The sequence below is a fragment of the Crocuta crocuta genome, unplaced genomic scaffold, assembly GCF_008692635.1.
Source record: "Crocuta crocuta isolate KB4526 unplaced genomic scaffold, BGI_CrCroc_1.0 scaffold343, whole genome shotgun sequence".
NCBI classification, from domain to species: Eukaryota; Metazoa; Chordata; class Mammalia; order Carnivora; family Hyaenidae; genus Crocuta; species Crocuta crocuta.
In genome coordinates this window covers 3,935,071-3,949,080 of record NW_027532679.1, presented here as the reverse complement: position 1 = coordinate 3,949,080, position 14,010 = coordinate 3,935,071, and the positions used below count along the sequence as shown (strand labels likewise).

General features: G+C 38.5%; 1 protein-coding gene across 2 annotated transcripts in view; it reads left to right on the top strand.

Moving 5' to 3' along the window:
- EBF1 (EBF transcription factor 1) overlaps positions 1 to 14,010 on the top strand; it is a 388,391-nt gene that overhangs the window by 287,196 nt on the left and 87,185 nt on the right. Inside the window, exon 7 of one of the 2 annotated variants that reach the window (XM_077780761.1) lies at positions 781 to 911. In XM_077780761.1, coding sequence (XP_077636887.1) covers positions 781 to 911 — 131 coding nt within the window. Of the gene's footprint in view, positions 1 to 777; positions 912 to 14,010 lie in introns of both variants that reach the window. The other variant, XM_077780760.1, reaches the window with a different exon arrangement.

The following is a 14,010-nucleotide window of genomic DNA, read 5'->3' as shown; positions in this document are numbered from 1 at the left end:
AGTCTGTTTAGAATCATGGAATTTGCAAATTATTTCCCATCTCCAAGGGCCATTTGTAATGGAAAGAGAAGAGATAGGAATTTTTTTTAAAAGTCCTTTCTAGAATTTTATGCCTGGGAATGACAACAAAGCAAAGGTCATGAGACATTTTGTGGTTCAGCCCTGACTCAACTATTTGGTTACATAATTCACCCTGAGTGACCTTCATACTTTACATCCTTAAAATGGGATCTGTCATTTGTTGAAAAAAATCTTAACGATTTTTAATGAGAAATGTTGCTGCGTTAGTGTTATAGGTGGAAGCCATGGAGCAAGAATATTTTCCTTGCTCTAGCCTCCTCTCTTTTTCCCTTCCCTTTGGGCAGATATGCTTGTCTAAAATATATTGATTAATTTTGGGGAAGTATGTTTAATCATGAAGCAATTAATTCTATAAGGTTTCTGATGTGTTCCAAGAAGTCACCTAATTTTTTTTAACCTTTAGCAGCTCATAAATTAAATTTTGCTTCTGTGTTTTATTTCGTAAGATTTCATGTTTGAAAATGATTTGGGTAAAATATATGTATGTCAATAGAAACAATGAAAAAAATGCTTTTAAAAACTGAAATTGCACCCTTAGGTTTCAGGTCCTAAAGCAGCTAGGAAATTCTGAGATCTTGAGGGACTTCCTGTTAGTGAAAAGATAAAAGATATATTTTTTTCTTTTTCTCAAGTCTCCTATCATTAAAGTTTGGTTCTAACAGCAGACTCCTTCTCTTTTTCATGTGTGTTGAAAAGCAGCTACTCCCTGTATCAAAGCCATCAGCCCGAGTGAAGGATGGACGACGGGAGGCGCGACTGTGATCATCATAGGGGACAATTTCTTTGATGGGTTACAGGTCATATTCGGTACCATGCTGGTCTGGAGTGAGGTAGGTGTTGTCTGAACATTAATATCTAATAGGTTGGTCTAGTTGAGGATACTGTCTACACTTGAATTTCTAATAGAGTGTGTAGAATTTTGTAGTGCCACCCTGGGTGGGCCAGCTCTGGTCTACAGAACTCTGGGAAACTAGGAGACATGGGTTGGGTGTACCTGGAGCCACCAGTGTCTACTGGAATGACTTCTTTCCTCTGTCCGTTAAGCACCAGGAGAGCTTCTGTTTTGTCATTTGTCCTCTTGGGCTAGCTGTGGTGTGAAGGTCCTATTGTGCACTGGGAATTGGAAAGGAGATGCAAAGTCACAAAATATATACGAAAAGTGCCATTCAAGCTTTGACAAGGTAGTAATCTGTGAATATTTATAGATGGGGCCTGCTATAGGCCCATCTTCAAGGAACACCATTCATATGACAGTAATAATCCAGGCGTAGGTGGTTCTTGACTTATTCATTCAAGAGTGAGTGAATCAAGTGACTTCATTCAAGAGTGAGTGATTTGCCAGGGGAACCTCAAAAAACCAAAAGCTTTTATCCAGCCCCAGAAATTTACAGATCACAGGCATCCCAGTATGTGACTGCAGCCACATGAAAATGACTTTGTTCTGTGTGCATAATGCTTTCTAAGCACTGTGATCATTATTTTAACCTGCCAGTTGACTTTTCTGGCAATAATCAACATTAACTCAAGATTATAAAATGTAAACATCACCATTACATAGATGGCATGGAAAACTTGCCTTTGCTTTCCATATTCTGAGCCTAGATTTCTTATCCAGCATGCCCAGAGCCCCTTCTCTTTCACTTCCCAAATGTTTAGAATAAAATCCATGTTAGAACTATAAGGTACTACTGAGCTCATTCATTCTTCTTTCTTTACAAGCAGTCATGTGAACCACTGAACTTTATTGGGACTTACTGTACACTAGACACTGTGCTCAGTGCTTGACATAGATCATCTTAATCTTCCCTCTTTGCCATGGGGTAAATACTCTTAGCATGTATCTTTTCTTAATAAAGGAAGTAAGGCTTAGAGATTCGGTTACAAAACCCCAAAGCAGCTGCCCAGAGCCCATGAAGTGTGGGTCATATGTATGTGCTCACACAAAGAAGACAGCAGCAGAACTGGAGCTAGAACTCAGGTTTTTTATTTCCATTTCTAGCTGCCCTCCTCTGACACCACTGTTTAGCCCATCTAGATACTTTGTGTTTTCTCTCTTAAGTGGGCCATACGGGTGAGCAGAGTTAAGACTGTGATAGTTGAGTATGTTTATCTTCCCAAAGCAGAGCCTGTCCTTTTTAAGCCTTCTATGTGCACTTCTCCCCGGCAGTAACCCACTCAGCCAGCCCCTTGCCAACCTGTGCTGCCACTGCTTTTGTATTTCCCATGCTGCCAAGTAGCAGTATGCACCTGGCCGGGGAATCAAAGCTCTCGTAAAACTGAATCAGAGATGGGCTTTTCAGTCCACCAAACTAATTGTTGTCCAAGTTGGAACATCCCCAGCATGAAAGGTGAACTGCGCTCCCCCTGACGACTGCACCCCATTCTTTGTTAGAACCGTTGGGTTGTAAAATTAGTAGCATCACATACAGGGCATATTTTGCTGCCAGTCTGGTGCCTTCATCCCCGCTGGAGACAGCAGTCTTCACAAAGACAGCTTCTGGCAGGTTGTGGGTTTTATCTTCATCCCTTTCTATCCCTCATTCTGTTGCTTATCATTGAAGTTGGGAGAGGAGAAGAATAAATATAATATGGACTTCTTGCTCCATATTATTGTAGTCAAAGTGAGGCAGTAAGTCTTAATGAACCTCTGAGAATAAGGTGGATTAGTCTGAAGCTTCCTTTAAAAGTTAGTGTTCGTCTTAGCCCAACACTGCATTGGTTATGGAACAAGGACTTTGACATATCAGGAAATCATTATTTGTACCTCCACCTTGTTCCTAGTCAAGGTCCTTGTATTTCCTTTCTGTTCCCCCACATTCATATCCTCTTTTGGGAACAGGTAAGGAAGGTTAATTTCTAATTTAGATTTGTCTGAATTACTTTAAAGGGTCTGTTTCCATATAAGAAAATTGATGCAAATCATGAAACTTTGTACTCCTTCCTCACTCCCTGCACTGCCACTGGCTTGCATGTACCAGAAACCCCTCATGACGAATCTTATGAATCCAGCTAGGAGGTGAGGGTGGGGGTACATGCTCTGTCTTTGCTCACCTCCTCCTCCCAAAGTGCTCTCATGTGTATGTCATAAATCAACAATGACTCTTTCCCGATGGAAACCTACCATGTGGTTTCCAAAATGTAGATATTCCTTCAAAATAAGTAAGTCCTCTACAGCATTAGCAGTTGGGCGTCTGAATGGAGGACTTTAATTTGGGGTGCTATCATAATAGTCTTGACATTCAGGAAAATAAGCCTTGCAGAAGTGAACTTTTTATAAATATTCTAAACTATATATTTAGATTTTCATACAGGATATTTGACAGACATGATGTCTTCTCCCTTTTAGTGGAAGGAGAGAATTTGGTAGCTTCAAATCCAAAAATCCATTGTATCATAATGAGAAGCTCACATTTACTAAGGGTTTATCGTGTGTAGGCACTTTATGGAGATTATTTTATTTGATCTCCAAGATTCCCGTGTTAGATACATATGAGTAAAACAAGTGTCAGAGAGGTTAAAAAAGTTGCCCATTATCACACAGACAGATAGTGCTAGAGATGGCATTTGTACTACAGTGTATGTTTTTACAAGGGAAATACAAGGCAAAGTTACTGAGAGAGCAAATGGAGTCTTAGAAGAAGGAAGAAGGACAGAAATAAGAAAGAGAAAAAAAGCATGCATAGTAATCCAGTTAGTATGGTAGTAGAAGTAGTAATAATAGCAATAGTAATAGTAAATGTGGTGGTTGTTTCTAATCACATAAAACTACATAAATGTCTTTCATTTTGGTAGAGGCAAAAAAAATATCAAACAGTTCTGGGGCTATTTCTCCAAGCTTCCATTGGATAAAACCAGAACTCAATGCTGTGAATATTTAAGAGAGGGTATCCCTGAAAGATCCATGAAAAACTGTGTAGAGTATGACTAATATTAGCTAACATGTACTGAGAACTTAGTTCCTGTCAGGTACTCTCATGCAAGCCTTATAACATTTGTATACCATGCTGTTCTCATTTTACTGATGAGGAAATTGAGGCTTGGAAAGTTAAATAAGCTATCCAGTTATCAAGAGGTAGAGATGGAATTTGAACTCAGACAGTCTGACTCCAGGGTTCACTTTCTTTGTTTTCTTCTTTTAAGCATAATCCTCTCTAAATGGAGACGTATGATTTTTATTTTAATTTTCTATTTCAGTGAGTATGTGGGGTGGGGGGGGGGTGAAGAGCAGAGAAAGAGAGAAAGAATCTTAAGCAGTCTCCACACAGCACGGAGCCCAAAGTGGGGCTTGATCCCATGACCCCTGGGATCATGACTGAAGCCGAAATCAAGAGTTGGACAGTCAACCAACTGAGCAACCCAGGTACCCCCAGAGCTCACCTTCTTAGCTGTCCATGATTTAGCCTACACCACAATTTTTACCCTAGTGTTTTACCACATCAGACAAAGGTGTAATGCTCCCCATTGCCATTAATGCCTTGTACTGTGGTGTGTATGGGGAGTATCTTAACAATTATTATCACCTTCCAGGTTAAGGTAGACTTGGGATACAGAGAGGTTAGAGCAGTCCCTTCATTTTCTAGTTGTATAGGCTTGAAGGTGGAGCCATTGGCTTCTAGGAAGAATTTTTTTCCCTATGAAGAATACATGCATGCCTTGTGTTAGAGGCAGAAGACAACCTCTTCCTTTATCTACGCAAGAGACCTTAGACAAGACAGTTAACCTGTTTGGGGCCTCATCTCTAGATAGGACTCCTGTCCATCCAAGTTTTCACTCCCTAGCCACATGATCTCTTGAGGTTATGCCACCTCTAAGATCTGATACTTCTAATTTTAAGCAGACTTTTATCTCTTCTCCATTTCCTCACTCTATAGCCCAAAGCACTCAGGAAGCAGTCTGGTGGGCCAGGACAAGCAGATAACATTTTAGATTAGTAGCTGATGCTATTATTTGGAGTCTTTTTTTAGCTAAAGAATTTTAAAGAGTGAGAGAAAATAGGGCTGGCTTAATTTACCCTCATCTGTGCTTTTTCCCTACCAACCCAATCTTTTGCAAATGAGTAGTTCAGTTTAGCTCGCTGATTGCCCCCTGAGGGTAGGGAAAAAGAAAGGTGGCACTCCATTGCTCCTCACTCAGGGCTGCCTTCTGTGAGTTCCCAAGTTTGGGGTGAACTACATGGCTCTCTTGTGAATTTAGTTTGCCATCTTTGTTATTCTTCCTTATTCTTTCTACAGAGCAAATTATTATATGGATACTTTTATGCTTCTTATTCTGCCTTTACCCAAAAAACTTACCAAAAAAGTCTTTGTAGTGTTTTATATATAAATCCAGGAAAATCAACAGGGTCGATGTGTGCTCATGATTAATGTGTGTTGAGTTTTTTCTTGATCAGAGATATACTTGGTTGTTTTTGCCTTTCCATTAACATATGATTTGGAGGAGGGGAGGGGTTTCTGCCACTGGTTTATAGAAGTAATAGTTATTTTAATATTTCCTGAACTCCTCTAATTTATTTTTTTAATGTTTATTATTTTTGAGAGAGAAAGAGAGAGAGAGGGAGAGAGAGAGAGATTGATAAAGAGAACATATTTTTGTGAACAGTGGAGGGGCAGAGAAAGATGGAGACAGAGGATCCAAAGTGGGCTCTGCACTGACAGCAGAGAAACCGATGTAGAGTTTGAACTCAGGAACCATGAGATTATGATCTGAGCCAAAGTTGGACGCTTAACCAATTGAGCCACCCAGTCACTCCATGAACTTCTCTAATTTCTAAGCAGTGAGTTCTGCTTGGCTTTCCTGTTGGTGTCTAGCACTGGGATGGGTACTATGGGTGATCAAAATTAGGCTTTGTGGGATCTGATGTTTTATTTGGAATGGCAGCTTGCTCCCATGAAGCAAATTAGGGATTTATGTAACATATTGTTATAATCCAATATTAAATTGGTAGTTCAAACTTCAAGGCAAGGTTCTAGAAAGCACAGAGAGTGGTATAGTCAGAAGTAGACTGTTCAGATAACCAGTCAAGCTCCTCTTATGTACGGATGGATCTCTGTGCTAGGCATTTTCAGTTCTGACAATCTATTGATTTAATCACTGAAATCTCTGGGAGAATTTATACAGCTTAAGGTATTGAAGATACCTGTAAAGAAAGTACACTGGTCAGATTGGTTAGAAGCAGAGGATCGAGGGAACTTCATGCAAACAGTGATCCAAGCAAAGGTTTAGATTGGATGAAGAGGCAGTGAATAAGTCAGGAGGCTTGAGTATTAATTGCAGTCTTTCTATTGCTCAGTCAGAACATCTAGATTTTAGTCAGTGTTGGTCACTTGGCTTTAGTTTCCCCCTCTGAAGATGAGAGGCTTAGACTAAATCCTCTTTGAAATCAGCTACAATTTTATAATTCCTTTTATCTAGCATTTATTCTCATGAAAGTCCCCTCTGAGAAGCACAGTAATAATGGATGGCAAGTAGCTGTGTTTCTTCACTGTTGTGCTTTACTTTTACAACACACTGGCAATATACAAATACGATGTTTATTTGCAAAAGGACTCATTGAACTTCATCAAAACCATTTAATTAGCCACAAAATTGGATCTCCCTATTGATATATCTTTAGTCAATATTTTTACTCTCCAAACTTCAGGTTCAGATATCTGATATAAATCTAAGCCTATATCACAATATTGGTCTAGTTCATTTTCCAGATAGTTCTATGGAATACACCAGTTCTCTGGTATATCAGCAGATTCCTCATGGGAGATGAGGGAGGGAGTAGGTTTGGGAAATGTTGAGTCAAATAAACTCAACTGCTCCTAGTTCTAGGACTTTGCAAAGATTTTGAGATACTGACATGCACTGCAAATACCTAAGATAAAGTATATGACATGTCTCAAACTTTTTGTGACCACAGAACCTTTTTTCGGGGATAACCTTATAGGAGGATATGTCAGTGATGGATGGATTTCATGTTAATGAAGTAAAATCATGAAATCCAGTCAAAGTGATTGGTCTGGGGTAGATGTGAGAAAATCATCTGAAATGTTTGTAGAGTATTATTTAGATTAGACCAGGAATGCGTAGAGCCATTATTCTTCAATGCTGCAGACTTTGAACAGAATTTCTCTCATATTTTGCATCTGGTTTTAGTCACTGCACACTTGCCATTAGATGCCATGTGATTTTTGCAGGACAGTTATATTTTAAAGATTGCCAGGACCACTTAGCTAAGATGGAGAAGCCAGAGTTTCATCACTGTGTGAACCAATGAGCCTCACACAGGGGCTTCGTGTTGTCTTTTTCATCCAGATGAATGTTTTCTTCAACTGCATTCCTAGAGATAGGGAGAAGTCAAAAGAAACTTCTGTGGGGGAGGGGAGGGAACCTATGGGTGAATATAGTTGGTAAATAAATGGCAGTTTGGGGGCTGAGAAATGATTTCCTAGTTTAATCCAAAAGTTGGAAAACAAGGTTTTAAATGCAATTCCTGAAGTCTTTCTTTCTTTCTATCTCTACTTTCTATTATCATTTGTACACATAGCTCAGGGGAAGGATTGTAAATAAAAATCACATTTGCTCCTCTGTGACATTAAAGAATGAATGCTACAACTCATACATGTTCCCACTGGAGGTTTCCCAGGCCTTTTTGTTTGGCCTTGATTTTTACTGAACCACATGTAGAATCACAAAATTTTGAGGGCTTTGAGGAACGTTTCCAGTCATCCAGTGTAGCTGTTTTTTGAAAATGTGGAAAAAGAGGCTCCAGAGTTATACAGTGACTTATCCTGGGAATATTAGCCACTACTTAGTGCTGGGGTTACATCCCTGTTCTCCAGACACCAACCTCACCCCTGATTCAGCTTTCTCTTGTACCAGCTTTTCTCATGATATCTCCTTAGTCTTTTAATAAACTTCCTTATATTTACCAAACCCTCCCAAATTTTATGCATGATGACATTGACACTCTAATGACTATTACTGATACCACATTTATGTGCAATACAATTCCATTCAAATCAAAAATAAAATTAAGAGGGGTGCCTGTGTGGCTCAGTTTGTTAAGCATCTGACTTTTGATTTCAGCTGAGGTCATGATGTCACAGTCATGAGATTAAGCACTGAGTTGGGCTCCGTGCTAAGTGTGGAGCCTGATTAAGATTCTCTCTCTCAAATAAAATTTAAAAAATAAAATTAAGAAAGGTAAAGAAAGACATGATCACAAATAATCTTTCGAAATTTCATAATGTTAATATGGTATATAAATGGCTGTGTCATTTATTTTATGCGTATTGAGGCTTACATGTGTAAGTTTAATTCAAAGTTGAGAAAATGCAAGGATTTAAAATAATTCATGGTCTCCTACTTTTCCTAAATATATAAGTTGCCAAATCTTTATGCAACATGTACTTATTGATCACCTATTAAATGGAAAATACGTAATGTAAAATTATAAACTTTATTTGTAAGGAATAAAAGGAGCAGTCTGAGCCAGTTGCATTAAACTTTGAATGTGACTTTGAAGAACACCTTTCAAGCCCAAGTTATTTTATGACGAATCATTTTTAAATGAGCCAGCAGATTTAGAAAAGAGATTCAAAATACTCTAATGGCCTCTTTAATGTAGTTACATAGTTACAATCATGCTCACCTTATTCCTAAAAAAGATTTAGTCCATATTTTTATTTTTAATGACTAAGGCACTTGAAATCTATCCTTTATGTTGATAATTATGGGATGGTTAAAAACAACTTTAAGATGACATTGTCCATTAGTTGTTTTATAGTGCTTTCAGGAGGCACACGTATGTGCCTATCATTTGAAAATGGAAACCACAGAAGTGTGATGCATTTCTAATTTTAACATAAACCAAAGACAAAATTCACACCTGGCTGCAGTCATGTGACTTTTAGGAAGAAAATGGATATCTATATAGTGTTGTGTTCATTTTATACGTGTGCTCAAAGCCGATTGCTAGAATGGCTCCCTGCTGGTCTGAACTAAAGCCTTCCTCCTTATACAACCTTACTGGCTTCCTCTTTCTTAAAACCACAACTCCTTAGTTTGGGATTCAAGCATGCCCTCTTAAGGCTCTGACCTTTCTCTTCAACAGCTTTGTACAATATTCATCTAATGCTTCAGTCACACTGAGTTGTTAGTGGCTCTTTACACCCATACTGACTTTTTCCCCTCTGTACTCTTGCATTTCTTATGCCATTCCTTCTTCCATAATGCTTTTCCCTCCTCTCTGTGCCCAGATTCTTCTGCCTTTTAAGATCCAGTAAAATACCACTTTTGTCTGTGAAATCTTCCTTACAGTTCAGATATTGAGTATTTTCTTTCACCCTAAATTCCTACATGGTCTTATCATTACCATGTTATATTCCTTATAACTTTCTATCTTTAATTATTGCGATTTAAAGAATATTCCTTATAACTTTCTATCTTTTATTATTGCAACTTAAGGGGATGTTCTCTCCCATAAGGCAGGATCCATGCTGAATTCAACTTAATCTCCCACATTGTTTAGCACAGATCCTTATATGTCAGAGGCATTAATTTTTACAAAATACTGTTGGGTGACACCATTCATTCATTCCTTTGTTCATTCAGACAAATGCTTCTTATTAGCAACTGTTGTATTCAATGATGCTTCAAAGTGTCAATACCAGATAGATAGATTGCAGTTTAGTTTTTCTTAATGTGTGTGTGATTAGGTAGTTTATATTTAGATGTATTGTGCAATAAGGATACACTTAAACACCTTAGTGTGAATCTGTTGGTTATGGTGAGGATTAAGTAATAATAAAACTAGCACTTTCTTTTCTTTTAGTTTATTTATTTATCAAAAAAGAGAGAGAGAAAGAGAGAGAAAGAGAGAGAGCATGCATGCATGCATGCACACATGCACACAGGGGAGGGAAAAAGAAGGAGAGAGAATCCCAAGCAGGTTCTGCTGACATCAAGGAGCCAGATGCTGGGCTTGATCTTACCAACTGAACAATGAGATCATGACATGAGTAGAAACCAAGAGTTGGATGCTTAACCAACTGTGCCACCCAGGCCCCCAACACTAACACTTTCTAAGTGATTGGTATCAGTGAGACCTTCTCCTAAACTCTTTATAGGCATTATGTCAATGAATCCTTAGATTATTTAGATTGGTAGCACCCATTCTGTCCTACTTTCTTCTCAGTTAATGAAACTGAATGCCAGAGAGGTTGAGTGACTTTCCAGAGGTTCCTCAGATGGTAATTTGCAAAGGTTAGACTTGAACCAAAACCTGTGCTACTCCAGAGCTATCTTTTAGCCATATAATAAGAATGTAGTAAAACCTCACTTATCCAGAGAAACTGTTATGTAACCTCAACTAAAAAAAAAAAAAGGTAAATATAGAAAATAGCACACTTAGGGGTAACCAGAGCTGTAATTTTTAACAGACTATCTTATCAGTTTTCCCAGGTCACAGCAAATTAGAAGGAGTGAACTAGAGGCAGGTTGTTAGAAGCAGGCTCAGTGACAGCAGAAATGACAGCTTAATGTCAAGGGCAGAAATGGAAAACCTAAAAAGCAGACGCAGAACTGTATTACTGTGTAGCACGTTAATGACTGTTCATAATGACAGTGGCCCTGAGTCATCAAGACAGAGATGGCAATTATATTCAATATGTTCTCTCTAAAACAGCAAGACGGGTGTGATGTATCTTCTGAAGGCTTCCAGTGAAAGCAGCTGTCGTGCACAGTATTGACAGGGGTTTGGTCCTGGTTTTCTGTGGCACTCACTTCCTGAAGGGACATGTTAAATGAGGAATTATCAAATATATGTGCAAGTATCAGTGTATACAGTATGCAAATGTGACCTATACTACCAAAAAATGTTAAAATGAATCTCTATTTAGTACCTTATAGCTTTGATATGGTTTTCTTAGAACTTTGAAAGACTTTAAAAAGTATTTTGTTGAAAAGTGAGTTCATTCTCTGCTACCCCATCTATCAGTCTTTTGGCTTTTATATTTTTCTGTCCTGATTCTGTAGGCAAAGATTCTGCCTTGCAAACTGCCAGCTTTGATAACAAACATTTAGTCGCTCTCATAAATGTATCTGGATTTGCTTCTTCTTTTATATTTTAATTTTCAAACAAACAAGCAGCAACCTAGGACCCTAAGCCAGGCCAGAGTGGGGAATGATTCTCCTTCTTAACTGAATTTAGAAAAACAAACCTTGAGAAAGAGCTCATTGTGTAGTTTCAAACCACAGGGGTGGCATTACTGGTGTCCAGTCCTCTCCTTCTGAAATACTCTGGACCTCAGGAACTCACCAGTGCTTTTCCAGCTCCCAGATGGTCAGGATGGGATCCAGTCTTTAATGGGGCCCAGTTGGCACAAGATTTACATCCTGGGAAAGAGCTAGAGAAAGTTTATTTAAAAAATAAATTACTGAAAAATAAATAAATAAATCAACCCACAAAACCAAAGGTAGTTGAAGTATAATGTATTTATTTTTGCCTTTTTTCTTCCAAATCTGTTATTTTGAAATATGATCTTGTTGCTGTTTTGTTTTATAAAATTAACTGCATTGATTGACCGACCTGGTTAGTTTTTTAGTCAGAAGAATTGGAGAGTATATTTTTGTGAATGCTTAATTAGGATACCAGGAAGCTTGAAGGCTTTTTTTGGTGGGGGAAAGGATAAAAGTAGCAGAATTTTTCAGTAAAAAAGTGTTTTGAATGGAGTGGTATTATTTCTTCTTCGTAGATTTACAAGTGACTTTATTGACTCTACCCAAAATTACTAGTGGTAGTTAATAGCATTATGGTATTTATTCATTCAATGATCAGCAAGTATTATTGAGGCACTATTAAAACTGGAAACATAGCAGTGGAAACAAGAAAGACAAAGTTCATATCCTCGAGGGGCTTATAGTCTAGCCGGGAGATGCAGGCAATAAATAGGAAAATATATCTACATCTCTCTACTATGTATCTGTGTCTGTCTCTATGTATGAGAGAAATTTCAGACATGGTGAAGGAATACTGCCGACGATTCAAAAGCTAAGTTTTAAATCCCCTGTTTAACTCCGTTCCCAAGACTTTCGTTTCAAGTCTCCTCCGACATTCACACATAAAGTTTATCTTTGGGAATTCATGTGACCCCACATATTTTGTTAAACATTGGTTTAAAGTTATTTTCTTGAAAGGACAAAAGGAAACCAGAATGTTTGTGAAACAGTAAATGCTTCCACTGGCTTTCTCTCACGTTCTCTGAGAAATCATATACTGCCCTTGAGACAGGCAATTCTTGGAGATGAAAAAATCTGTTACGAAACCCAGCGAACTCTGATTAGGGAACAACCAGAATGCACTGAGGAACTCAGAAGAGATGGCTTCCCCTGATTTATGTGGCATCCACTGCAGGGGAGAAGGGGTGTAATATGGAGGTTCAACTACCATGGTTGCCACAAAGATACACTTTCCATATTACAGCTTCCTTTAGGAACTCCTCAAAATAATATTTCTTAAATGCCGTATTTAACTATAGAAAGATAAATGTTCCAAAGTGGAGGAAAAATTAGTTTGTTATTTGGTCATTACTACTGTGGTGTCTCATTAAAAATCCTTAGTCGATTTGGTTTTGGGGCTTTAATTATGCTTTTGTGTTACAGTTTTCTTATTTAAATGTCTGTTCCATGTCCATCACTCAGCACCCCCTGCCTATCTCAAAAGAGATGGATATTATTATCCTAATTGAGGAGGAGGGAGAATGCTGTGAGAATTATTAATACATAAATTAAAAAATTAATCTGGAAAGTGCTTTAGGGTCCCTAGAGAAGCGCTACCCAAACACAAAGCATATTTAACATGATTATAAGTACTCCCACAGAGGAGATAGGCCGGTGCAGTGTGGGATGAGTAAACTGAGGCACTGAGTGTGACAGTGGGCAGATGGGCCAGCCTATGTTAGAACCTTGAGTGGGTAACATCTAAAGACCACTGCTCCAGAGCCCACTTTAGGCTTTTTCTAGTCTTGAGTATTAATTGTTTCTCCAGAGAAGAAACTTTGCCTTGCCTTCTGTTTTTACCCCTTCTCTTTAAGCCTATGTTTGCTGTTTGGATTTTTTTTTTTTTTTTTTTTTTTTTAGTGTTGAAAGTGATTTAGGCCAAAATATTAAGTCCTAAGGTTAGTAAGGGAAACATCACTAGTATACTTTCTAGTAATCCCAGTTATTTCTTTGGCTTTGTGGCTTGGAACTTCAAGTTGCATTTATTTCATATAGTCCCATTGGTTAGAAAACACCCATAAAGGCTTATCTTGGAATTGCATTTTTGCTTTGCTGAGAAATAATTCTCAGCCAGTCTCTGAACAACGAAAAAGGCTAATTTGAGTACCTACTGTGTTCCCAGAACCTTTGAGGATGTAGGAAAAGCTGAGGACCATTTCCATCTTGTCAACAGCAGAGACAGGGTGAAAAGTCCACGTGACAGCAATTATGGAGAAACCATAAGCAGTAGTCGGGAGGGACAGCTGTGGCTGTACAATGGTGACCATCAGTCAGACACATTTGTCACTTCTTGAGCCCGTTTCTTAACTTGCCTGAAACTCATCTTCCACATCTGTGAGCCAGCTAAATGCCCATCCCTGTCCCTAATGCCGCAGGACAGAAATCACTTCAGGAGCCTTGCACAACACTCGGCACAGAGTCAGATGACAGCAAAAGGCCACTGTTGCAGAAACCACCATCAAGGTCACCACTGTCCTCCACTTAGTGTGAACTAGAGTGTTACTGGCTCTCAGAGAGGACAGTAATGCTGAAGACTTACCCTTTTGACCCAGAATCCTGCAACATGTTTCCATTAATGTTTTAAAATACTAGGTACTCTCCTTTACCTACCATGTGGGTCAGACATTTGATCCTGCAAGAGGCTTTTATAAAAACTATTTA